Source organism: Ranitomeya variabilis, chromosome 2 (genome assembly GCF_051348905.1).
Source record: "Ranitomeya variabilis isolate aRanVar5 chromosome 2, aRanVar5.hap1, whole genome shotgun sequence".
NCBI classification, from domain to species: Eukaryota; Metazoa; Chordata; class Amphibia; order Anura; family Dendrobatidae; genus Ranitomeya; species Ranitomeya variabilis.
In genome coordinates this window covers 962364984-962391689 of record NC_135233.1, presented here as the reverse complement: position 1 = coordinate 962391689, position 26706 = coordinate 962364984, and the positions used below count along the sequence as shown (strand labels likewise).

The 26706-nt window shown below is 40.9% G+C and overlaps 1 protein-coding gene across 2 annotated transcripts in view; it reads left to right on the top strand.

Annotated features, from left to right (window-relative positions):
- Nucleotides 1-26706, top strand: part of PLOD2 (procollagen-lysine,2-oxoglutarate 5-dioxygenase 2) — a 229774-nt gene that overhangs the window by 185301 nt on the left and 17767 nt on the right. Inside the window, exons 9-15 of one of the 2 annotated variants that reach the window (XM_077290812.1) lie at nucleotides 10461-10586; nucleotides 16711-16832; nucleotides 20407-20511; nucleotides 20962-21087; nucleotides 23003-23144; nucleotides 24186-24248; nucleotides 25853-25966. In XM_077290812.1, coding sequence (XP_077146927.1) covers nucleotides 10461-10586; nucleotides 16711-16832; nucleotides 20407-20511; nucleotides 20962-21087; nucleotides 23003-23144; nucleotides 24186-24248; nucleotides 25853-25966 — 798 coding nt within the window. The remainder of the gene's footprint in view (nucleotides 1-10460; nucleotides 10587-16710; nucleotides 16833-20406; nucleotides 20512-20961; nucleotides 21088-23002; nucleotides 23145-24185; nucleotides 24249-25852; nucleotides 25967-26706) is intronic. The other variant, XM_077290813.1, reaches the window with a different exon arrangement.

Sequence of the window (26706 nt, the reverse complement as noted above, 5' to 3'; positions counted from 1 at the left end):
ACTAGATAAAATCTTGCTGCTAACAGTGCCAGCATCAGGAGCAGCCTCTCTGCGCTGTTAGTGTCAAAATGGCGCTAAAACAGGATGTCCACTCTTTATACGGAGAGGGACATGTGATTTCAGCAGCCAATGACACAAGTCTGTTGTGTCAGGACATTGAGGGTGTTTCCAGCGCCCTGATTGGCTAGCCACAATGTGCACACATAAAGTTAGGAAAAAAATTAGTTTTTACAAGAACGCATCACCTCTCAGCTCTGCACACTCCCTCCCCTCAAACACGTGCCAAAAGCTCATGATACACCACCATTATCGTTGCTAAAGTGCTGAAATACACTGCTCAAAAAATAAAGGGAACACTTAAACAACAGAATATAACTTGAAGTAAATCAAACTTCTGTGAAATCAAACTGTCCACTTAGGAAGCAACACTGTTTTACAATCAATTTCACATGCTGTTGTGCAAATGGAATAGACAACAGATGGAAATTATTGGCAATTATCAAGACACACTCAATAAAGGAGTGGTTCTGCATGTGGGGACCACAGACCACATCTCAGTACCAATGCTTTCTGGCTGATGTTTTGGTCACTTTTGAATATTGGTTGTGCTTTCACACTCACGGTAGCATGAGACGAACTCTACAACCCACACAAGTGGCTCAGGTAGTGCAGCTCATCCAGGATGCCACATCAATGCGAGCTGTGGCAAGGTTTGTTGTGTCTGTCAGCGTAGTGTCCAGAGGCTGGAGGTGCTACCAGGAGACAGGCCAGTACACCAGGAGATGTGGAGTGGGCCAAAAGAGGGCAACAACCCAGCAGCAGGACCGCTATCTCAGCTTTTGTGCAAGGAGGAACAGGAGGAGCACTGCCAGAGCCCTGCAAAATTACCTCCAGCAGCCCACAAATGTGCATGTGTCTGCACAAATGGTTAGAAACTGACTCTATGATGGTGGTCTGAGTGCCCGACGTCCACAGATGGGGGTTGTGCTCACAGCCCAACACCATGGATTGGCAAATTTGCCATTGGAACTCTATGCTCTGCACAGATGAAAGCATGTTCACACTGAGCACATGTGACAGACTTGACAGATGTGACAGAGTCTGGAGACGCCATGGAGAGCAATCTGCTGCCTGCAACATCCTTCAGCATGACTGGTTTGGCAGTGGCTCAGTGATGGTGTTGGGTGGCATTTCTTTGGAGGGACGCACAGCCCTCCATGTCTCGCCAGAGGTAGCCTGACTGCCATTAGGTACCGAGATGAGATCCCCAGACCCCTTGTGAGACCATATGCTGGTACGGTTGGTCCTGTGTTATACCTTATGCAGGACAATGCCAGACCTCATGTGGCTGGAGTGTGTCAGCAGTTCCTGCAAGATGAAGGCATTGAAGCTATGGACTGGCCCACCCGTTCCCCTAGACCTGAATTCGATTGAACACATCTGGGACATCACGTCTCGCTCCATCCACCAACATCACGTTGCACCACAGACTGTCCAGGAGTTGGCGGATGCTTTAGTCCAGGTCTGGGAGGAGATCCCTCAGGAGACCATCTGCCACCTCATCAGGAGCATGCCCAGGCATTGTATCGAGGTCATACAGGCACGTGGAGGCCAGACACACACTACTGAACATAATTTCCTTGTTTTGAGGCATTTCCACTGAAGTTGTATCAGCCTGTAATTTGATTTTCCACTTTGATGTTGAGTATTGTTCCAAATCCAGGCCTCTATTGGTTAATAAATTTGATTTCCATTGATTATTTTTGTGTGATTTTGTTGACAGCACATTCATCTTTGTACAGAACAAAGTATTCAGTGAAAATATTTCATTCATTCAGATCTATGATATGTTATTTTAGTGTTCCTTAAACGCAACAATTTTCCCGCACTTTTTACCGAATGTTACCGATTTTTTTCTTTTTTTTCTTTTTCCGATTTTATAAAATTTTGCTTGTGTTTCCGATCACGAATCTGAATGTGCCATATTCAAGCCAAATTTATGTATGGCAATCGTTTTTCGAACAAATTTGATCATCACTGTTCATCACTTCATGTCAATCAACATAAAAACGGAACTTTGCACTGGAAATAAACCAAGATTTTTTTTTTTTATCAAGATCCTTGTCTATGGCACACTAATGCAAATTACATCAATGCGTCCTCAAGTCATCTTATTGAAAATTATGAATGATGCCACCAAGTGCTCCATTGCACTCATTGAGTACATTCAATTCAACATGGACCACTCATGAAGACCAGAAAAGTTTATTCTTCAGTGTATGGCAAAGCATCGCCATTACTATCCTGAACCTAATAAAGCGTGTTTCATAAAAAAGTGAAGCTACTGTAAAATTGTACATTATCTATGCTGCAAGACATTTTTTGCAAATAATTGTTAGTTTTGTTATAATATATTACAGATTAAAATTCAACTGTTGTGTATGTCTGTCATAAAGAAAATGAACATATTCAAGACATGTGCCACATACGCGGTGGTCACAAACTAGACGCATGCAGCATGTGCTACTCATCTGAGCCACGTCCCTTGTTGAATAGACTCACCCAATTCTCCCACTAAGTCATAGTGACTGCCTACAAATTTGCACTGTTCTTCAGCTATATTGCTCTGCACTATGGCTATCATGTGCTGCCTCTCCTTCTGGGGCCCTGTGAAGTTGCCCTTCCGCTTACAATTCATAACTGAGGGATATCCTCCCAAAACTAGCCACTGTCAACAATTGTGTGAGAGGTCCAAAGTCCCTCCCAACTGATCAATGGCCCCTCTTCAACACCACTCATATAATTCCTAAATGACTTGGCTCCAAAAGCTCCAACAATTACACAGTGGTGGAGTTTAGGGGCTCTGTGTATTACTGGTGCCTGAAACTGCCTAACATTCTATGTACCAACATTGCGATGCATGAGCCTTCAGGTTTCTACCTTGTGCAGTACACAATCACAGCACAGGTCCTAACCTGAGCTGTGCTATTTAAATAGAGAGGATGCAGTCAAAGATGAAATACAACCCTAACACTGGTTGGCTGTTTTGTAGCCAATCCCTGTTAGGCTGAATAACGGCAGCAGCACTGTTCTCCATGTTTGTCATCACTGCTCTGTCCAAGGATGGAATTGGTTGACCAGAACGGGCAGCAATCTGCTCAGTCTAAAGTGAGCTGCAGTGGTTCAGATTTTATAACTGCATCACCGCTCTTCTGAGCTGGCCAGAGAAGAACAGTGAAAATTTTGCAGTAAATTAACTACTGCAATGGAAATGCAATGGCTGTCAGTGCCCAACAGAAGGCTAGTCCGAGACCAAGGGTTGATAAAGACCATTAGCCTATTGTAAGATTTTGAGGTTTCATTTGGCCCCACTCTAGCTAACCACACAATGGGCCACACATGTTTTCTTTGTTAATCGTAAAAAAAAGTATTTTTATATGTTTCAGACTCATTGATTTAAGAAGTTAAAAGGAATATTCACCCTCACTGAACCCCTGCAGCTACCGTTTCAATACATACCTGGTCCCCACTGGTCTCTACTTTACCCAGTATTTCCGGCCTGCTGAAACATAATTTAAGGCAGCATGGCCATAGCCGGTGTGACACTGCTTGATCATGCCACTCTGGGCCAATTGCTGTTTTAAAATTTTGTACACAATAAAAGAAGATGGGTTATACTTTCTTGGGAGTGCCTATATAGCAGTGAAAGTTTTACTTTTATATTTCACCAACTACCGTATATACTCGAGTATAAGCCGACCCGAGTATAAGCCGACCCCCCTAATTTTGCCACACAAAACTGGGAAAACTTATTGACTCGAGTATAAGCCTAGGGTGGAAAATGCAGCAGGTACCGGTGAATTTCAAAATTAAAAATAGATACTCCATACCGTTCATTATGGCCCCATAGATGCTCCACATAAAGCTGTGCCACATATAATGCTCTGCACCGTTCATTATGGCCCCATAGATGCTCCACATAAAGCTGTGCCATATATACAATGCTGTGCACCGTTGCCCCATAGCTGTGCCATATAGTGCTCTGCACCATTGCCCCATAGCTGTGCCATATAGTGCTCTGCACCGTCCATTATTGCCCCGTAGCTGTGCCACATAGTGCTCTGCACCATTGCCCCATAGCTGTGCCATATAGTGCTCTGCACCGTTATTGCCCCATAGCTGTGCCATATAGTGCTCTGCACCATTGCCCCATAGCTGTACCATATAGTGCTCTGCACCGTTGCCCCATAGCTGTGCCATATAGTGCTATGCACCATTATTGCCCCATAGCTGTGCCATATAGTGCTCTGCACCATTATTGCCCCATAGCTGTGCCATATAATGCTCTGCACCGTTGCCCCATAGCTGTGCCATATAGTGCTCTGCACCGTCCATTATTGCCCCATAGCTGCTGCTGCTGCTGCAATAAAAAAAAAACATACTCACCTCTCTTGCTTGCAGCTCCTCGGCGCCATCTTCCCGGCGTCTCTCCGCACTGACTGATCAGGCAGAGGGCGGCGCGCACACTATATGCGTCATCGCGCCCTCTGCCTGAACAGTCAGAGCGGAGAGACTCCGGGAAGATGGCGCGACGCCCGGCGTGTGGAACGAGGAGAGGTGAATATGCGATACTTACCTGCTCCCGGCGTCCCGCTCCTTCCCCCGGCCTGTCTTCTGTGCCGCAGCCTCTTCCTCTGTCAGCGGTCACCGGCACCGCTTCATTAGAGAAATGAATAGGCGGCTCCGCCCCTATGGGAGGTGGAGCAGCCTATTCATTTCTCTAATGAGCGGTCCCACGTGACCGCTCAGGGGAAGAGGCTGCGGCACCGAAGACAGTGTGACAGGCAGGGGGAGCGACAGGAGCCCTGGAAGCAGGTAAGTATATGACAGTGCTCACCCGCCGACCCCACCACCGATCATGACTCGAGTATAAGCCGAGAGGGGCACTTTCAGCCCAAAAATTTGGGCTGAAAATCTCGGCTTATACTCGAGTATATACGGTAGTTTAATTCCTTTTTAAAAATAATATTCATCTGCGGCACAAGCCTTGTTTCCAGTGTTTTATTTTGCTGAACCATTGAACTGCAGCTGGAGAATATACGGCACATGGTGCCATGTCCTGGCTTTACCAAGCATTTCAGTAAAAGCTTTTGTGTAACGTGAGTAGTTTATATGTGAGCTGTATTATTCTAGAAAGGTCTAAATTATCCTTTTTGTATAAAAGATTCCATCAGACTGACTTTAAAATAAACACTCATCAACGCATGCATAAATTAGAGTTGGAAGGTTTAACATCTGGTGAAATTATGAAATTGACGTGCAGATGTGTAAAGCCCTGCTGCATGTGTTAAAGACACTTATTTAATGGAGCATAAGATACAGCAGACTAATGGAGGTGAGTGCCTGTCATAAGAGAATGCAGCGTTCTATCTTTTTAACCAGTTTGGTTGTTCTCTAGAAATGGATCCAGCGTCTTTTCTATGACACTTCTATCGCTGAGTTATTTGTACGCCTTATAGACATGTTATATACTAATTTATGCTCAATCCATCCGCTATCAGATTCCTTTTTGCAGGAATATTGAATGTGTGCATTTTTCAACATATTGCAGAATTTCAGCTTATTTAAAGCATGTACTTGGTAAAAAAAAGAAATGGACTTGAGCATATTACAAATACGATTGAGTTCCTACAGCTCTCAAAGTGCCAACTGTTGTACTCCATATTCCAATCACATACCTCCGCAGCACATCACAATGGTAGCTCGTTGTTTTAATTAGTATTCTACCAGGCATGCAAATCACTCATATATCAAAAAGCCATAATGCCCTATTTTTTCAGGCATTAATTTAGATCTATCATTGAATATTAATGGCTGCTGTATGTGTTCTAAACCATATATTTGAAGTTGGGAAAAGCTTGCTGGCAGCATGGAATACAGTCAAATGTATTATCTGATTTGAGTTATATAAATTATTTCTTAGCTTTTTATTTTTCAGGACCACATAGGACCCTGAAAGTCACTACAGACTATTTGACAGAAAATACCCAATTGATACCATTTTAAAAACTGTACTCCTCAAAGTTCTCAAAACCACATTTAAGAAGTTTATTAACCCTTTAAGTGCTTCGCAGGAATTAAAGAAATGTGGACCCACAGAAATTTTTATTTTGACCCAAAATGTGCATTTTTGCAAGAATAACAGGAAAAATCAACCATACAACTTGTGGAATTTCTCCTGAGTACACAGATACCCTATATGTGGAGGAAAACTACTGCTTGGGGCATGACAGGGCTCTGAAGGGATGGAGCACCTTTTGTGAGCCCCATCGGGGACAACGATGATTGTGTGCAAACTGTAAAGCGCTGCGGAATATGTTGGTGCTATATAACGATAAAATAAAGATGAATATTTGACTTTTGTAGTGCAAAATTGGCTGGAATTGGTGGCCATGATGTGCCTAAATAGTAGAAACAACACACAAGTGACCCTATTTTGGAAACTACATTCTCCCAAACCCCCCCCCCCCATCCCCCAAGGAAAAGGAATCTAGAGGTGTAGTGAGCAGCTTGAACCCATGCACCCATTGCCTATGCAGCGTCAATAGTAAAAACATTTAATGTTAAAAATAATTAAAAAAAATTAAAAATCATTATATACTCACCTGCTGCCTTTCCCGCTCCTCACATCGCTTCGGTGACCGCTCCATGCAAGCGGCAGGTTCCGGTGGCAAGGATGGTATGCGAGAAGGACCTGCCATGATGTCACGGTCATGTGACCGCGATGTCATCACACCCTGGAACCGGAAGCTGCCGCCTGCATCGCACACAGGCGACAGAACTACAAGGGGCCCTCAGAAGGTGAGTATATGTTTATTTTTTTAATTTTTAACCTGTGACATACGTGGCTGGGCAATATACTACATGGCTGTGTGCTGTATACTACGTCGCTGTGCAATATACTACGTGGCTCTGTGCTGTATACTACGTCACTGGGCAATATACTATGTAACTGGGCAATATACTACGTGGGCTGTGCAATATACTACGTGGACATGCATATTCTAGAATACCTGATGCGTTAGAATCAGGCCACCATCTAGTATCTAATATTTGGTGTAGTGCAACGGTAGCACACTTATGCATTGAGGAGGCAGTGACCCACAAAGTTCAAACACAAAATTCCTTCAATGTGTTTCTTCACAGCATTAAATGTCCCAATTCACACAAGTGCATATAACCTTAGTGTATAGTATTGTTGTCCATTTCTCCTCACTACATACTACATGGCATCCTTCTGTTTACAGTCACTAAACAGTAGCTGTGGGCAACTACACCACCATGTCAATGTCTAGTACTCACAGCCATACACAGTCCTTGATATCTTCCTGTTTAGTCATAACACACACCAGTCCTCCTTTGAGCAAAGGACGGTCTACCTCCGTTCTCCTCTGGGCACAGGACAGTCCACCTCCGAGACCAGTTACCATGGATGGCAGCACTGCCGTGTATGCTGTGGGTGCCAGGCCATGAGGGGGCATTGCAGTCGCAGGTGGTGAAGCAGTGACCGATGTCACAAGTAGGGGTCACTGTGTGTTCTCCCCAGGTTGTGCACAGAGGCTTATTAAGGTCATAGGAGGCTGCAATGCAGACTAGAAATAATAAAAGTGTCAGTCTTGGACATGCTAGTCATGTCCAAGACAGATGTAGGGGAAACCTGCTCTGGGATGTTGTGTTTGTGAAACAGACTGCAGGATGGTAGTCGTGCAGTCTATTTCATTCCAGGCCCGGGTTTTCCATGTGGCTGAAGGCCACAGGTTTCTTTTAGATCCCTGCAGTAAAAGGTTTGGGTGTGTTTGGACCAGTTTCAGTTTGGTGTTGGTGAGAGGCCCTGCAGAGCTTTGTCTGTGTGAAGAGACCCAGGATAGTGTGGAGCCAATAGGCCTCACTATGCCTCCGTGCACATCCTGGGGAGAACAAACAGTGACCCCTACTGGTGACACCTGTCACTGCCTCACAGTGGTCAAAAACTTTTTTTGAGGCACAATGCAAAGCTCAGAAAGGAAGAAGCACCATATTGTAGTGCACATTTTGGTGGAATGGTTTGAGCGTGCCATTTCACATTGGAAGAGTCACTGAGGTGACAAAACCACAGAACGCTCCTCCCCTATAAACGACCCTATTTTACAAGCTACACCTCTCAATGAATTTACCTAGGGGTGCAGTGACCATACTGACACCACATGTGTGTAACAGAATTTTAAACCATTGGGCAGCAAAGAAAAAAATCCCCCCCCCCCAAAAAAAAAGTGGATCTAGCTCCAGATTTTACATTGTCACATGGAGAAATGGATAAAAATGGCACCAAAATTAGTCCCACAATTACATTGTGCTCAACTCATGTTTCTGGAGACATGGACCCGATAAATTAAATGGGCTCTCATCACTACAGATATGCCAAATGTAGATGCTAACTGCGGTTTAGTCACACTGTTGGATTCAGACGGGAGCACCAGCATTCAATGATTTGCACCTTTCAGTGCTGCACTGACAGAAGCCTCATAGACCATGCGTTGAGCTTTCCATAGCTGGGTGACCCAGATGTCAACATGCTGACCTCAAGTTTCCATGGCAATGATCGGGCCCTCGAGATGACGTCACAGGACGACTATTGGATGGGAGAGTGAGTCTCCTAAATGTTGCAATCGCAATTGATCATGGCATTTCAGGGGTTAAACAGCAGGCACTGCATCAGACTGTGTGAGCTGGGTTTTGGCTTTCATGTAATCAGAGTTTCCGGCGGTGATCGTGCGGGCATAGCTCTTATGCCTGCACAATTGCCATGACATACCTATACTTCATGGGTCGGGAACTACTTCACTTGTGTGACTTATAGGTATATCAAATGTGGTGAAGAGGTTGATGAATAAAGATTATCCTGTTACTGAGATAGGGGATAATAGCTGATGCTCGCAAGATTCAATGGAGAGGAAGGGCGAAAGATCCATCTAGGAGGTGAGAGAAGCAGATGTCTCTGCTAAATTACAAAATTGCTTATTTTTATGTTCTAGTTCAGGAAATATAAAAATTTAAATGTCTGTTACCCTTTTGCTGAAAGTAAGGGGAATTTAATTTTTGTCAGTTAGACATTTCTCATTATTATATCATTCTACTGTATTACTAAAGAGCATTTCCCACGAAGGACATTTTGTTCCATGCCCAAAGGAAAAATATCTGATGTCTGGGACCCCACTTCTTGGAACCCCATTGATTATGTGGCGTCCCAATTCTCGTTCCTTCTTTTCTTACTGCATCAGTACTGAATGACGTACCATAATGGTTATGACCACTGCTACTCCATTTGTCTATGAAACTGATGGAGATGACTGAGCAATATTTTTTCTCATCTTCATCAGTCCAACAGACATTTCACCTTCATCAGTTGTACATGAACTTGCTGTTTTAATTAGTGATAAGGGAATATATTCATTACTCGAGATTTCCCGAGCATGCTCGGGGGTCCTCCGAGTATTTTTTAGAGCTCGGGGATTTAATTTTTTTTGCCGCAGCTGGATGATTTATATCTGTTAGCCAGCTTGATTACATGTGGGGATTGCCTAGCAACCAGGCAACCCCCACATGTACTTAGCCTGGCTAATACTGTAGCTGTAAATCATTCAGCTGAGGCGATGAAAACTAAATCTCCGAGCAGAAATAAATACTCGGAGGACACCCAAGTGTGGAAAATCTCGAGTAAAGAGTATATTCGCTCATCACTAGCCTTAATCAATCCTGGCGGCAGGGAAGAAAAACTTCGTATTCAGACCTCCCGCTTTAGTGATCAGCGGGGTCCCTGAAATCAGACATTTTTTAATCTAGCCTGTTGATGGATGATAAAATTAATTTAATTTGAAAACCCCTTAAGGGCAAATTAACTCTTTTGAAGTTTTCCAGGTGTAAAAGACATACCGGTACATATGTGTGGGACTATCACAAGACATTACCTGGTTTAAGTGGTTGAGGAAAACCATGCATTCTACTGATGGAGAAAAGGTCTTTCAGAACAGCACAGATGATGGCTTTTCTGGGGCTTTTTGGTGTATAACTGAGTAATACCTGCTGGTATGAGCTTTGGGCCATCTTGTATTTTGGTATGAGACTAAATCTAAAACCTTGTTTTATAGAAATGGAGAGGAGTGTAATTGATGGAGAACAATGTGATGAATGATGGCAAGAGAAGTGGAGGAGGGGAATAATTTTTTTTCCCAAGATATTAATGCCCATTTAGTCTTGATAACAATCAAAAGTAAAATAAACCATAAAAAAGCTCCTTGTTCTAAGAAAACTGCGTGTGCACGATTGAATACTTGAATTACAACCTGCTTTGTACATCACATTAAGTTAAATGTTCATTTATTGTGATTGAGAACATAATGCAAGTAACTTTTTTGTGTTTGTAGGACTATCCAAGGGTAACAGTTGGAGTCTTTATTGAACAGCCAACTCCCTTTCTGCCAGAGTTCTTCACCAGAATGTTGGCTCTGGACTATCCCAAAGAGAAACTTTCGCTCTTTATTCATAACAGTGTAAGTATTACTTGATAGGTTACTTTTTGTGCCGGACTGTTACATATCATCTTACAATCATGCTGTTTAGTAGTTTTTGATGGCTGTTTCTTGGCTTCACTCCTAGTTAATTTATGTTAAGTCTCATGGTCTGATTTTGATTATATGAAACTCGAGACTTTTATGTTCAAAGTGGGTGACTGTATTTAATATCTCATTAGATAGAGAAAATGGTAACAGAAAGCTGACTTTAGTGAATTTGTTATTACTAGTGTTGAGCGAAGGTATCGGTATCGGATTGGATTGGCCGATATCCAAAAAATATCAAATATCGCAGATACCGATACCCGATACCAATGCATATCAATGGGACACAAAATATCGGAATGGTTCCCAGGGTCTGAAGGAGAGGAATCTCTCCTTCAGGCCCTGGGATCCATATTCATGTATAAAATAAAGAATAAAAAAAAAAATATTGATATACTCACCCCTCCGACGGCCCCGGCTCTCACCGGTCCAAGCGTCTGCCTCCGTTCCTAAGAATGCAGAGTGAAGGACCTTCGATGACGTCGCGGCTTGTGATTGGTCGCGTGACCGCTCATGTGACCGCTCACGCGACCAATCACAAGCCGCGACGTCATCGAAGGTCCTTCACTCCCTGCATTCTTAGGAACGGAGGCACCGCTAAGAGCCAGGGTCCGCCGGAGGGGTGAGTATATCAATATTTTTTATTTTTATTATTTATTTTTTACATGAATATGGATCCCAGGGCCTGAAGGAGAGTCTCCTCTCCTCCAGACCCTGGGAACCATACGCATCGCACACTTCCGATTCCGATTTCCGATATCGCAAAAATATCGGAACTCGGTATCGGAATTCCGATACAGCAAATATCGGCCGATACCCGATATTTGCAGTATCTGAATGCTCAACACTAGTTATTACATGTACTACATTTTACACCATAAAATGCATATGTTCATTAGCTGAGATGCTAGATCAATTGCTTGCTGTGCATCAATATTCATAGATGAACAAGCATATTGGCTGTTAAATGGGTAATCTCATCTCCAAGATCCTATTCAAATATGTAGTAGGAATTATTATAATGATGTTTGCAAATACCTCCAATTAGAAATGTATAATCCTTCTGATAAGCTATATCATTTACCACATGCCTCAGTTCTGTTGTCTGATATTCCAAGCCCAGCGGTACCTACCCTGTCCTTAACTCTAGGGGCGTCCTAGCTATCCCTGCTCCCCAGGTTAGTTGGGGCCACATACCTTGTTGTACACCTGAATCATCCCTTATCTGTTCCCGCTCCCTCCCAGGGAAGTGGAGAGGAATAGTGAATGTACAGTGGAGTAAATGAGTATTTGATCCCTTGCTGATTTTGGAAGTTTGCCCACTGACAAATGCATGAATAGTCTATAATTTTAAGGCTCGGTTAATTTTAACATTGAGAGACAGAATATCAAAAATAAAATCCAGAAAATCACATTGCATAAATTATATAATTTTTTTTGCATTTTGCAATCAAAAATAAGTATTTGATCCCTCTGGCAAACAAGACTTAATACTTGGTGGCAAAACCCTTGTTGGCAAGCACAGCAGTCAGACGTTATTTGTAGCTTATGATGAGGTTTGCGCACATGTCAGGAGGAATTTTGGTTGAGTTAATGCCAAAGACCTCAATTTTTGTCTCATCTGACCACAGCACCTTCTCCCAATCACTCACAGAATCATCCATGTGTTCATTGGCAAACTTCAGATGGGCCTGCACATGTGCCTTCTTGAGCAGTGGGACCTTGTGGGCACTGCAGGATTTTAAACCTTTATGGGAAAATGTGTTACCAATGGGTTTCTTGGTGACTGTGGCCCCAGCTGCCTTGAGATCATTAACAAATTCCCCCCCATGTAGTTTTAGGCTGATCTCTCATCTTCATCATTATCAAAGATACCCCACAAGGTGAGATTTTGCATGGTGCCCCAGATCGATGTCGATTGACAGATTGACAGTCATTTTGTATTTCTTCTATTTTCCTACTATTGCACCATTGTATCCTTCTCACCCAGCATCTTACTTATGGATAAAGGCTGGCCTATTCCAGCTTTGTGCAGGTCTATGATCTTGTCCCTGACATCCTTATAAAGCTCTTTGGTCTTGCCCATATTGTAGAGGTTAGAGTCTGACTGATTAATTGAGTCTGTGGACAGGAGTCTTTTATAAAGGTGACTATGTAAGACAGCTGCCTTTATTGCAGGTAACGAGTTGATTAGGAGCGTCTAACTGGTCTGTAGGAGCCAGAACTCTTAATGGTTGGTAGGGGATCAAATACTTATAAATTTGCATTTTGCAGGGAGAAATATAATTTATACAATGTGATTTTCTGGATTTTATTTTTGATATTCTATTTTGCAATGTTAAAATTAACCTACCCATAAAATTATAGTCTTTGTCAGTGGGCAAACACAATCAGCATGGGATCAAACACTTATTTCCCCCACTGTATATACACCAACCAGACAAACCAGGAAGGACATACAGGTATAAATGAGTATAGCAATCCTACAAATATGCACTTGCAGCCAGCAGAGGGGAACGCTGGAGACAAAGGGTAGGGATACTAAATAAGAGAGGATGGGGGAGACTGCACCTAGCAAAAGTCACAGAACAACTCTCCAAAATTCCTTTACCAAATGCTCAATCCTCCACTCCACACCAGGCAGTACAAGATTTAACAATGGCAATCTAGATTGCCAGGGGCAAGAATATACAGAAGAGGATATTGGCTTATACTCCACAGCTGAGATCCTCCAAGCAGGAAGCTATAGAGACTTTGGCTGAACAGTTTAACCTCTGCATTGCTGAAAGAAACTTGCACTGTTTAATATGAGGGAAAAGTATTTCTATCCAGTGCAGGAGAACAAGAACTCAGATGTTGCAGTCTTATAGCTCCTCTCTGTCATCACAAACCCGTGACACCCCATGTTAAGTAGCCTAGATATCCATGGATACGACCACTAACTGCTAACTAAATGTCGCTATATGAGTGGTCGTAACCATGGATACCTAAGCTCCTGCAATGCCCTGCATATGGGGTAAGTGACATAGCAAATCAGAACTATACTACAGTTCTAATTGTATAAAACATACAAAAAACAAAATGAGTGAAAACCCTGCTGTAACTAAGTACCGTATTTTTCAGATTATAAGACGCACTTTTGTTCCCCCAAATTTTGGGGGAAAGTGGGGTGTGTGTCTTATAATCCAAATCTGTGTGCTGTTCTGTAGGGGCAGGGGCTCTGCAGTTGTCAGTGGGCTGGCTGCGGGCTGCAGAGACAGTGGGAGGTCACGTGCTCCTGCTCATTAGCCTCATCTAATATTCACTGCACCGACTGTCCATCACATTGGTGCGGAAGCAACGCCGAGTTGGATGACAGGGGAGCGGCGCATATTGCATGTGCCTGCACTCTCCCCCCCTCCCATCATGCATATGCCCCCCCAGTCAGTCTATATGCTGACAGACACATGGCCCCCCCCGTCGCTCTATATGCCTCCCTGTGCTGCTGGCAGGCACATGATAAAATAACAAACACTTAACTCACCTTCCAATGATGGCTTTGTGCTCCCAGTTCCCCCATGGCTCTTCCTTTGTCTGCCAACATCCGATCTTGTGATCGGGAAAAGCACAGTGATGTCATCACTGTGTGCCCAGGTCACATGATCTGAGAAGTAGGAAGTGCAACCAAGGAGCTGGGAGCATGGAGCCATCATTTGAAGGTGAGTTAAGTGTTTGTTATTTTATCATGTGCCTGCCAGCAGCACAGGGGGGCATATAGTGACCGGGAGACCATGTGCCTGCCAGCAGCACAGGGGGGTCATGTGCCTGCCAGCAGCACAAGGGGGGTCATGTGCCTGCCAGCAGCACAAGGGGGGTCATGTGCCTGCCAGCAGCACAAGGGGAAGGGGGTCATGTGCCTGCCAGCAGCACAAGGGGGCCATGTGCCAGCACCAGGATAGGTGTTATATAGATACCAGGATGAGGGACATATATATGATTTGCAAGACGGACATTGTCATTCTAAGACAGACCCCCACTTAAGATGAAAAATTATTATTTTTTCTTTCCTCACCAAATTTGGGGGTGCGTCTTATAATCAGGTGCGTCTTATAAAGCGAAAAATACGGTAAATAAAAAGCAAAAGTGCATCTAATTAACACAGGGTTCTTAGTAATGCTGTTTTGATCAAAAATAGCATAAAAGCCATCACACCGTCGACAAGGTGACCCTGATCGGGACATTCCTACGCTGTCTAATATTAGAAACCTTGCCATGTGTCAGAGTTAACCTCAGTGTGTGAATAAGGGCAGACAAAAGGACTGTGTCCCGGTTTGTGGACACCAGTCTGGGGAAGCCTTTAAATGTAATTTCTTGCTCAGGAGAGGAATGCCACACCCGGCTTGCACAGAATGCAAAAATACAAAGAAAAAACACAAAGCTTGAGCTTTATTTAAGTTGGTATACATGCAGCACATAAACACATGTTCACATTGGTCATAAAGCATCAAAAATCTACAAAAAACAAAATGAGCAAAAACCCTGCTGTAACTAAGTAAAACGCAAAAGTGCATCTAAATAACACAGGGTTCTTAGTAATACTGTTTTTGATGAAAAGTAACACAAAAGCCATCCCGCCGTCAATGAAGTGACCCTGATCAGGACGGTCCTACGCTGTCAAATATTAAATGCTTTGCTATATATATTGTCATGATCGTAAAATACACATTTTGAAATCAATTTCATCATTGTGGATTTGGGACAAGCAAAAAAGAACAAAAAAATGCCCATGTGTTGCATACAGATTTGTTTCCTGTTTTTGATGGTGATTTACTGCGAATTTCACCCTAGGTGTAGCAAAAGATACAATCATAATAATTTCAATCTGTTTAAAATCTGCAACATTTCTGCAGTCCTTGGAGAATTCTTGAAATTTTAGTGCTATAGTATTTTAGATTTTCCAAACTGATTTCTGGACAGAAAAACTCAGTTTCGCTGCCATGTGAACATATCTCAGCTGTAAGCTGTTTTTGTGCTGCATCAATAATGTCACAACGGTCTCACCACTTAGGCAGTGATTGGCATCAATGATTGACTAAGGGTACCGTTACACAAAACGATTTACCAACGATCACGACCAGCGATATGACCTGGCCGTGATCATTGGTAAGTCGTTGTGTGGTCGCTGTGGAGCTGTCACACAGACAGCTCTCCAGCGACCAACGATGCCGAAGTCCCCGGGTAACCAGGGTAAAAGCTGTGCTCTGCTTTTACTTTCCGGCCGGCAGTCAGTCAGTGCGGGAAGCAGACGGCGAGGGACCTGACGGACACCGGAATGTGAGTATGTACGGTTTTTTTTTTTTTTTACATTTACGATGGTAACCAGGGTAAACATCGGGTTACTAAGCACGGCCCTGCGCTTAGTAACCCGATGTTTACCCTGGTTACAAGCGAACGCATCGCTGGATCGCTGTCACACACACCGATCCAGCGATGACAGCGGGAGATCCAGCGACGAAATAAAGTTCCAAACGATCTGCTACGACGTACGATTCTCAGCAGGGTCCCTGATCGCTGCTGCGTGTCAGACACTGCGATATCGTATGGATATCGCTGGAACGTCACGGATCGTACCGTCGTAGCGACAAAAGTGCCACTGTGAGACGGTACCCTAAGTGGTCATATGTAGACATGGCCCATAATCTCTGCAGCCAAGTAGATAAATACTATCAGCATGCCCTGCGTACATGTAAGGGACTTCACTTTTAAGACATTTTCTGACACATGCACCCAGTCCTAAACTTTTCTGATTCTGAACAACGCCTTAAAGTGTATAGATTTTAGATACCAGTAGTAAAGCTTGTTGTTATGTAAAATTGACATAGATGGTGATTTCTATTTGCAAATGATCCCCATAGCAAAGACCATTCACCAGCCGACGGAACAGGGTGGTGGTTATTTATGATTATTGAAAATGTTATATTATGTAGTTAATAATGGAAAGTTCCGATGCTATCCTTCATTTGTTGCCAAAGTGATTTTACATATGAGCTTATCAGAAACTTTCCTTTTTGCCTTCCAGGAAGTATATCATGAAAAACATGTTCAGAAATTTTGGAAAGATGCCAAGAGAGTCATTAAAAACCTAAAAGTAGTTGGACCTGAAGAAATAATTACTCAGGCAGAAGCAAGAAACATGGGAATGTAATGACATCTAAATACCTTCTGTCCTCTGATTGCTAGTAGCGGAGTCGAAGGAAACCTTGTTCCATAGAATGAAAAAAAATTATAATTTGAACAATGTAACTGAAAGTCTGTGGAATGCTTAAAGGGAATCTGTCAGGTGATTTTTTTTTTTTTTAGTACAATACAAATGGCATTCTGAATTGGGGCTTTGGAGCCCCATATCGGAATATGTAACTTGTATTGCTGTAGCTTCTTTGGTTTTCCTGATGCAAGCACCTGAGAAGTTACAGCGTGCACCTGCCAGTAAAGTATTGGTAAATCCAAACTGAATATGCACTGCACCCCACACCCATAATTCCGCCCACCCCTCTGCACCGATGACAGTGATCGTAAATGACAGTGAAGATTTTTACTATCGCTGACATCAGTGCAGAGTGGCGAGTGGGATTTTGGGTGTGGGGTGCGGTGCGTATTCAGTTTGGCTTTCCATATGCTTGACTAGCAGTGACAAGGGTGTGAATTCTCCAGTGCTTACAGCAAGAAAACCAGAGAAGATACAAGAATAAAAGTTTGAAAAAACTGCCCAAGTCCCATTTCAGAATATCATTAGTATCGTACTGCATATTCACCTGACAGATTCCCTATAACACAACTTCTTTTAGGGGAATAGAGACCTTTACATCATGCTAAATAAATAAATCCCACCTGGAAAGAGCCCAGCCCTCTTTGTAGGACCCTTTAAAGGAAATCTGTCAGCAGGTTTTTGATATGTAATCTGAAGACCGCAAGAGGTAAGGGTTAAACACAGATTTGAGGGATGTATCACTTTTCAAACTGTGTGCTATTGTTGAATGTTTCATCGCTAGGAAATTATCATTGCTGGGACTAGCTGGCTGACTCCGCCCCACTGCTCTGATCCGCTCACTGTCTATAGACAATCTACATATAGAGCCTAGTGTGGGTGGGGGCAGCTTTCTGAGCTCAGCTTCATTGTTAAATCTAAAAACTGTGTCATAGTTAGATTCATGGTTTCCTTGCCTAATCAGGCTGTTCTCAGGCAAGGTAGCAAAAACCTGCTGACAGATTCAATTAAATGTAACTCCAGAATACCCAATTTGGTAGGTTTTACACACCTCTGGCCTTATTTCTGTCTGAATTGCCCCAAATTTTCTGTGATGGAACCTGAAAGGCATGGACAGTGGTCAGGGTATGCTAAATAGCACAGTTCTGATTGTCTACTCCTGCTACAATCATTAGTCGGCTATTCTTTGCTTTGACAAAGAGTTCTGAGAGTGTTGGAGAACGCGGCTTGTTTAAATAGTACTATAACTTTAAAATGAAGGTGGATTACATCCCATTAATGTTTTGTTAAAGGTGGAAATGTTCTTTAGTTTATGCAGCCATATAAATTCCACATAAACTCTATATAGCCCATATAACCTTATAAACATTGTATGTAGTTTTTGTTAGATTACAGTTGGCCTTTAGGCTGAAGGCTTGCCAAATAACAAGAATCAGAAGTCAGCCTGCGGTAACGGATATAGCATTCGGACATTTTAATATAGAAAAGTGGTGGTAATATACATAATGTGTTCAACACAGATCTGGAGACCATTGTAAGAGCGAAAAATCGTGTAGCAGCGTGCTAACATCACACAGGCATTCCTGCATAGAGTACAATGCGGTTTATGTATGAATTGTCATTCATGCGTGTATCATTTACAAATCGGCCGCCCATTAAGTTTAATTTGTGCGATGCAGCTATATCTGTAAATCTCTATACACCACAATCCAGCGATGTAACCCTGTCATTACTGGCTGTAATAGAATCCCGCTAGACTGCATTTCCGCACTATTATCTGCTTTGCCAAATCAATTAAAATCACTTCTAGAGAAATCCAGTTCCATCGTGCTGGGCCAGGGAAAAAGCTGCTTAATTTACAGGGAAGAAATAGCAGAACATTCCTTAAATATGATGCAAAAGACAAGGAAAGAGGCATGGAGCGCGGTTATCTCCCAGAGCGCAGCTGGCTTAGCTTACATTCAGTTTCTCTGCAAATGAGAAATATTGCAGAAAAGCAGAAACTATCCTAACTTGCTACAATATACTGGTTTTATGCATGATCCTGTATCTCCATCTTGTCATACAGGTATATGGGAAGAGAGGGAGTGAGTGCAAATTACTTATTTGTTACATCATAGTATAACAGAAGAACATTCCTTCATTTCTCATTATCAGAGGACATGAATAAATTGAGTGAATGAGTGAATTTATTCTAATGTAATAGAATTTTTGCTTGAATATACAAAAAATCCACTTTTTGAGAATATGGATTTTTGTAAATTCGCTTTGCTCTGATGCAGAAAAATGGCGGACGATTTCAATTTGGCGAATACAAATTTTGCCAGATCCACTCTTCATTTGCTTTGGTATGGTTCTGAAAAGGGCAAATTTGGTTTTGCAGATCTCAAATAAACCTTGACCGGGTATGGCCGATTCATTCCATTCAATCCTTCCCCATTTACTAACTTCCCAATTCAATTCCCTCTACACTGTAATAATCTTACACTGGAGACTTAATTGTTGTGTCTAATTTGCCACTACAGCCATTTATTAATAACTGATAATAATAACAGTTATAAAGTACCAAAGTAGGGAAGGTCCTTGGAGCTGCCAGTTCTAACACCCACATTAAACTCGAACTAAAAAAAAAAAGGTGATCTTCAGACGTAAAAACCAACTAATGGTCATCATACCAATATCAGTGGTAAATTAACCACACCACCGACTCCCAGGGTCCACTCCTGTCCAGAGCCCCATGAAGTGACAGACAAGCCAAGCCATTCTTATTCCCACCCTGAAAGTAACTATCCATATAATTCCCCTCACAGCTAATTGCGCCCCAACTCCAAGGATCTCCACCACTTTGGCCACCATGACTTGACATTCAAATATCTTAAGTATGCAGTTTTTTTTTCTTTCCCCACACTTCCACTTTTTCCTTATTTACCCCCTCCCCATCCCCATCTGACTCCCTCCTCCTGCTTCTATCCCAGTGCCACCTGTCTCTCACTATTTTACTCAGTCACTCGGTTGTGCTTAACCTGTTTGGCTCTTACCCATCCTTGTAGGATTCTGACTCGGGGGTACAGTATTACTCACCCGCTTCCTACCAGTTTACTTTGGATCACTGTAAAGGCATATTTGTATTATTCATAAACGGCATGATGTATAACATATTGTTCTGAACAAATTCTAAGCTGCAATCTTCTAAATGTCACAGTTGGTTCCATGATGGAATGCTTCAAAAGAACACACAAATAACTCTGAACTTTCAGCTTCACAAGTCAGAAAAAGCTGATTATAAAAATAAAAGGCACAATATAGGTCAGTCAAGCTAGAAGTATAACTTCAGCATCAAAGACACATCATTACTATATTCATAACTAAAATAATTACTGCACATACCCATTAAAGGATCTGGAGAGGAGGTCCTCAGTTGGCGGGGAGCAAGGTTTTTTACGCCATTAAATGATCAGTTACCTGTTTTAAATAAAAATAATTTTCTAAAACATTTTTTTTTTCACTTAGGGACATCTGCCGCCAGGATGACGCATGCGACTACTACTTTAGTTTGGATGCTGATGTGGTGATGACAAATCCAGGGACTTTAAAGTTGCTGATTGAACAAAACAGGTTGGTAATTTTGCACAATTCATTCACTGTTTAGAAGAAAAACTAAACTACAACATGTTTGAAGGAAAACTGTAATTGGCGTGATTGAAGCGCACAGTCATCTTTCAGCGGGCGAGTAATGAGCCTTTTTAGCCTTTTCTAGCTGCACATTAAATAATCGCCCAGATTGAATCGAGCGGAGCTTGAAATGAAATCTCAGAGAAAAAATTCTGGAACAATGCTTCCTAAACGTAAATATGTGGAGAGATTTTATCCCGCCGTACAGAAGTGTGCTCTATGGAAAACCATTTATTCTGCAACTTTCACTATATAAGAGAAAAATTGCGGTTTCCATTATGGTCTTTGTATTATTTCCAGCAGCAGATGTAATTGTGATGGGTAACTTTGTACAATGCTTTTGTTTAAAGCACCTTCAAATTCTACATAAGTAATTTTTTTTTTTTCTTCTAGAAAAATAATTGCTCCTCTTGTGACTCGACATGGGAAATTGTGGTCAAACTTCTGGGGCTCTTTGAGTCCTGATGGCTACTATGCAAGATCAGAGGATTATGTAGATATTGTGCAAGGCAACAGAGTGTAAGTATACTGCTAATGGGCTATGAGAAGGGCAGCCCTGGAGGAACTGCATTATTTAAGAGACCTTTTTTCCTGTAAAATCTATATACATTTTAAGAAGTTTTTCAAACAAAACCCTGATGTCTGTACAAACATAACATAAGCCACTAAGCACAAAATGTTGTGACTGTTCATCAACACTGGGGTGTGCAAGTATGGAGGGGACTTTAAAGGGGTTCTCCGAGAAATGTGCTAAAATAAATTAAATACACATTTAAATATTAAATCTTTTTCAAAATGCCTCCATTTAACAAAAAAGGGATGCTTTATCAACTGAACTCTGTCATGACTCAAAGATGGCAGCTACCATCAATCGCAACCCTATCCTAGATTTCAGGATGGACTGCGTGAAGCACACGACAGAAGTCACGTCAAAGCAGCGTCCTGCCAGGTATTGTGAACGTGTGCTCCTCGGATAACCCCTTTTTAGCACATTTCTCGGAGAACCCCTTTAACTGGGGATCACGTCACACACTATAGGTGCCAGCTGTTACATACCCAACATCTGTCTGTCACTGCAGTGATGGGACCTAAGCTCCGATTCCTGTCTATTACTCAGATGCCATTGTCAGTCTCCTCCAGTGGTATTTAGATGAAGCAGTTGCAGTTCCATCATAGGTCACCAATAGTTTACTCTAGCAGTTGGAGATCTACTGAAGGCTCTCATGGCTATCATCTTGTTATTCCTGTGAAGCTCAGCATAGGAGACCACAATTTACACTAGTCATGGTCAAAATGGGTAACAGTCAGGATTTGGCCCAGAAGCTGATGTCCAGCTGCCAGGGTGAATTGCAGAAATATAGAAAAATAGAACTATTGAGCCATTACATGAACTTGATGTATTTGTCAAAAGTTTAAAAACGTATACAATTCTTATAAATGTACTTCAATAACCATAGAAACCATCTCTAATCGTTTGTCCACAACAGTATACTTCAATACCTCCAGTATTATATATAGTATAAACCATTACATAATTGCAGGTTCTAATCCCATACTGACACCAAAAAATAAGTAAAAAATTAAGATTTGAAAAATATATCAATAAAAAACTGAAGTGATAAAAATATATCATTTTATATTTAAAAGGGAAAGAGGGTGACTTTGTATATATAAAGTGCATTTGTTGTGTAGCAAGCTGAACATTTTCTTGTGGGAACATACTGTAGATTTCCGTATTTTCCTTGCTTTTTATTGTATTTGTTTTTGAATGGGATGCAGTGACAAAAATATATCTATACATTTCTAGCGTCTCCATTTTTTTCTTTGTTACTTTTATATTTTTATAAAGTTAACTCTAACAAAATGAGCTATTATTATTATTATTATTATTATTTATAATATTTATTTATTACAGAAAAGTGAGATCTCCTTTCTTTAGTCCCCTTGGGGGTTTTGATCCCTTCATCTATATACTGTAATACATCATTATTGCAGTATGTATCAATAATTAAAATGACTTTATGTTATACTTAATGAAGTCTGGACATGGGCTGAGCTTCACAGGACTAAAATTGAAGCCTTCAGCCTTCCATGACAACCCATAGGTACCCTGTGATTGTATCATGGGGAAAGGAGAGGCTATGTGAGCTTGTGCATGTACGTACGGACAATTGTGGTGTCGTTACTAGATTTTGAAGTTTTATATGGTTACACGGCAGCTATCAGAGCAAGCTCAAGTCACTGCAGTTATGGGAAGATGTTGTCTATAGAACACAGCCTTATCTCCTGGATGCTCAGTTTTGGAGCCAACACCATTCAACAGCACTTATTGTGTGACTTACTAATACATCACATGTTGGGAAGGGGTTAAATATTATGCAAGAAAAATATAAATGCCCATATAATCATAATCAGAATAATCTTGATTTTGCAGTGGTGTATGGAATATCCCCTATATGGCCAATATTTACCTGGTGAAGGGACAAACTCTCCGGTCAGAGTTGAAAGAAAGAAACCATTTCATCCTGGATAGACTTGATCCCGATATGGCACTATGTAGAAATGCTCGGGAAATGGTAAGGTTGCGCAGGTTTGCCAGCCATCGATTTACTTCATTAGATATTTGTGTATTCCATGCTTTACCATAACCACTGTCCTCCAGTATGAGCCAATTTTTCCACATCGAAGTATTACGTCCATTCAGACATCTGTGCTCGGCACCCGTATGCTTTACTACTGGGAAATGGTAAACACATTCCCTAAACCAACAGCAAATTAGTCTCTTGGGTAAACGGCACAGAAAGTCAAAGAACGGAACAGACAACGAAATCCATACATATAACTTAGAACACGTGTACACTTCCTATCCATACTGCCGACTAGTAAAATGCTAGCAACATGCTTACGTGACCACTTAAGCAACTATAAAGTAATTTGTGGGGCTATAAAGTGAAGTGTATAATTTGTTTAAAAAGAAAATACATTATGGAGTATAAGTTATAGGTTAAGTTTATGAGCTAAGCCTTCAAATCTAAATATTCCAGAAAATTGTCAGAATAATAAGTCTTGAAATATTTTACTCAACATGTTATACATATATACAATATGTGGTATTTACAGAAATAAATAATTTCTTGTTGAGTCCCTGATTCTTAGACTTTTTAGCTTTGAAACCACATTATTTGAAATGTACAGCAAAAGTTGGCAAGTATTTCACTCCTTCATGTGGCGCTCAACCTTCCGCTTATAACGCTCTACTGCTACAAGATCTTTGCATCCCTCTTTACTCCTCTTGCTAACAGCTTGGATACACTATGTAAAGCCCGTGGTCAAGCAGACACATTTTTGTCTTTCCCATTCTATCTGGAATGCATTCATTTTTTTTTCTCCAAAATAAATTTTGTCTTGAGCCGCTGTTTAGCAGGAATGGCGAGTCATGTTGTATGTCAGATGTACGCTTTGCTTTATGCTGCATGGTGTCCATCAAGTCCATCCAGCCCTTCACCCTTCATAAGCTGTTATTTTTGAATCTGTGTTTTCATGTCTCCACAGTCAATCTAAGCAAAATATAAAGAGAGGATAAACAAGTCCACTTACTTGATGCTTCTTCATTTTAGAGTTTACAAAGAGAGAAAGACTCCCCATCTCCGGAAACTTTCCACATGTTCAGACCCCCAAAGGTTTTTTATTTTTTTTATTTTTTCTTCTTTTCGTTTTCTATCTTTCCAAATACAGAAAAAAGAACCCTTTCTATACACTTTCCTGAATTTCTTGTTGATTTTATCTTTGTCATGTTCCCTTCTTAAGGACTTTTTTTTATAGCTTTTCGCATTTTTTTGGTATTAAATTATTTTTTAGCAATTTTGTAAGAATTCTATTCATTGTAAGTCCTCGTTCTCATTTTTACAACAAAATTTACATTTTATAATGTGTTTTTTTTATTGTTTTATTATTACTAAACAAAATGTAATAACTTCTGGACCATAAAAATTGCATTAGTGTTGATGGATCCTCAAATGGATTTTTCACAGTCCAGAATTTTAAACCATAATGTGTAAGAGTAGTTGTCTTTTCTCTGCAAAATAGTCTCCTGACTAAGGTTTATCTGAAAGACCAAAAAGGGATTATAAATTTGGGCTAGTATATATAATCTCATCGGCCATCCGCTCACTGAGACCTGGAGTATTGTCATTATAACAAATAGTAAGTATATGGCCACATTCACATGTTCAGTATTTTTTTTTTTTTTTTGAGGGTACAAATACCTTCCAAATCAGATACCTACTGAGGCAACAAAATATATTTAAATCATGCTAACTTCCATCTATTGTTTTATCCTTCCCATTCAACCATTCAAGAAGAATGAATTACATGTTTACATTGCAATTTAAGGGAAGGAAAGCATTTTTTTTTCGAATTCTATGATACAATAATACTCTAATTTTTATGTGGGAAGCACAGATGCCAAAGTACAAGGAAATAACTTGCCAAATTGAAACTTTGCAAGCTATGTAATTTTCCTTCTGCCTTTTTCTTGGTTTGTTTACTTTGAAATTTAAGCAAACGGATAATTTGCATTGGCCATAAACCTCTCATCTGTTTTGTGTAAAGGGAAGACTTGTTGAAAACATGGTTATCTGTTACTTTGAGGATTTGCTATGGGCTTTCTTGTAGAATCCAAACACTTTTTTCCTTCTTTTCTTAATAAATGCTTTAATGAACTTTAATTCAATTTATCCCAGACTGTAAAACAGTCAATATAAATATATATACATATTCTAATTTGTGAAAAACAAAATTTAGGTTCTCAACATTCATTCTTGGTCTGGGATAAAAATTAACTGATTTTTTTTTTTTAACTTCCTAATTTTATATTTTTATACTTTATTAAATTACTTAATTTGCTCATATTAGAAACTATTAACCTTTTTTTTCTAATCGGCCTCTTTTTTACATCAACTACTGATATGAATACTTAGAAACCTCCATAGAGCATGTAAATGAATCTGGTCACAGTAGTATGTAACATTTTTTCCTTCAATTTGTTGGCTTTTCATCACTTGGGTTATTGGTAAATGGTTAATTTAAACAGAGCACATTTCAAGCTTTCATCATTGTGAATATTTTCCTGATATCTGATTACATAATGATGATTCTTTTTTTATGAGAAAATTTCCTCTGACTTCATAATCCCCTCCAAAATGATTCATTCACCTAAGCTCACGCTGTATGTTCCAGTTGAACTGACGAGTATCCTAATATATTTTGTAATTATTTGCCTTAGGGTGTTTTTATGTACATTACCAACCGGCATGAATTTGGAAGACTTCTTTCAACTGCGAATTACAATACAAGTCACTTTAACAATGACCTCTGGCAAATATTTGAGAATCCCGTGGTATGTAATGTAAATGTGTTCCATTCATGATTGTACTGTAACGTTCAAAACTATATTTATAGGGTAGCTGTGCTTTCAAGTAAAATTTCAAAATAAGCTCTCCAATTTGTGTACATGAGGTTATCGCCATCTTTGGCCATGAGGTCACTTCCATAAAGCATTTTCACCAGTTTTTCCCTTTGCAGACTCCACCACAAATTTGCAATTGGCTTTGAGCCAGTGGGAAAAAATTACCGTAGCTACAATGATGGGTATCACCCATCACAGCATATAGAGGAAACTGTAGGCACAAAAAAGTCTTATCTGGTGATGGAGGACAATAGGATGATAGGAGGTGTTCACCTGATATGGTTGTGTGATAATTTAGCTCAGAGTGTCAGCTGCTGCAAACTCACTGGTAAAAAACAGATAAACAATTGAAAAGGAGAAAATGGGTTAACTGCGCTGCTGATGAGAAACCGAATGAAGATTCCAGGTTGTAAACCAATAATTCCAGTTTCAAAGTCATCCAACTCTATCAGGACAAACCACAAGTACCTGATGAAGAAGTTGGATGACTTTGAAATGCGCTGATAATAAATCACACAGCAATTTATCCTGTCTCCTTGAATCTTCATTCGGTTTTTCATCAGCAGTGTAGTGAACCCATTGTTTCCTTTTCAATTGTTCACACTGAATAGCACACAAAGAGGGATTCCTTCTCTTCATTCCTTAGTTAGGCTTCTTTTACACTTACTGTG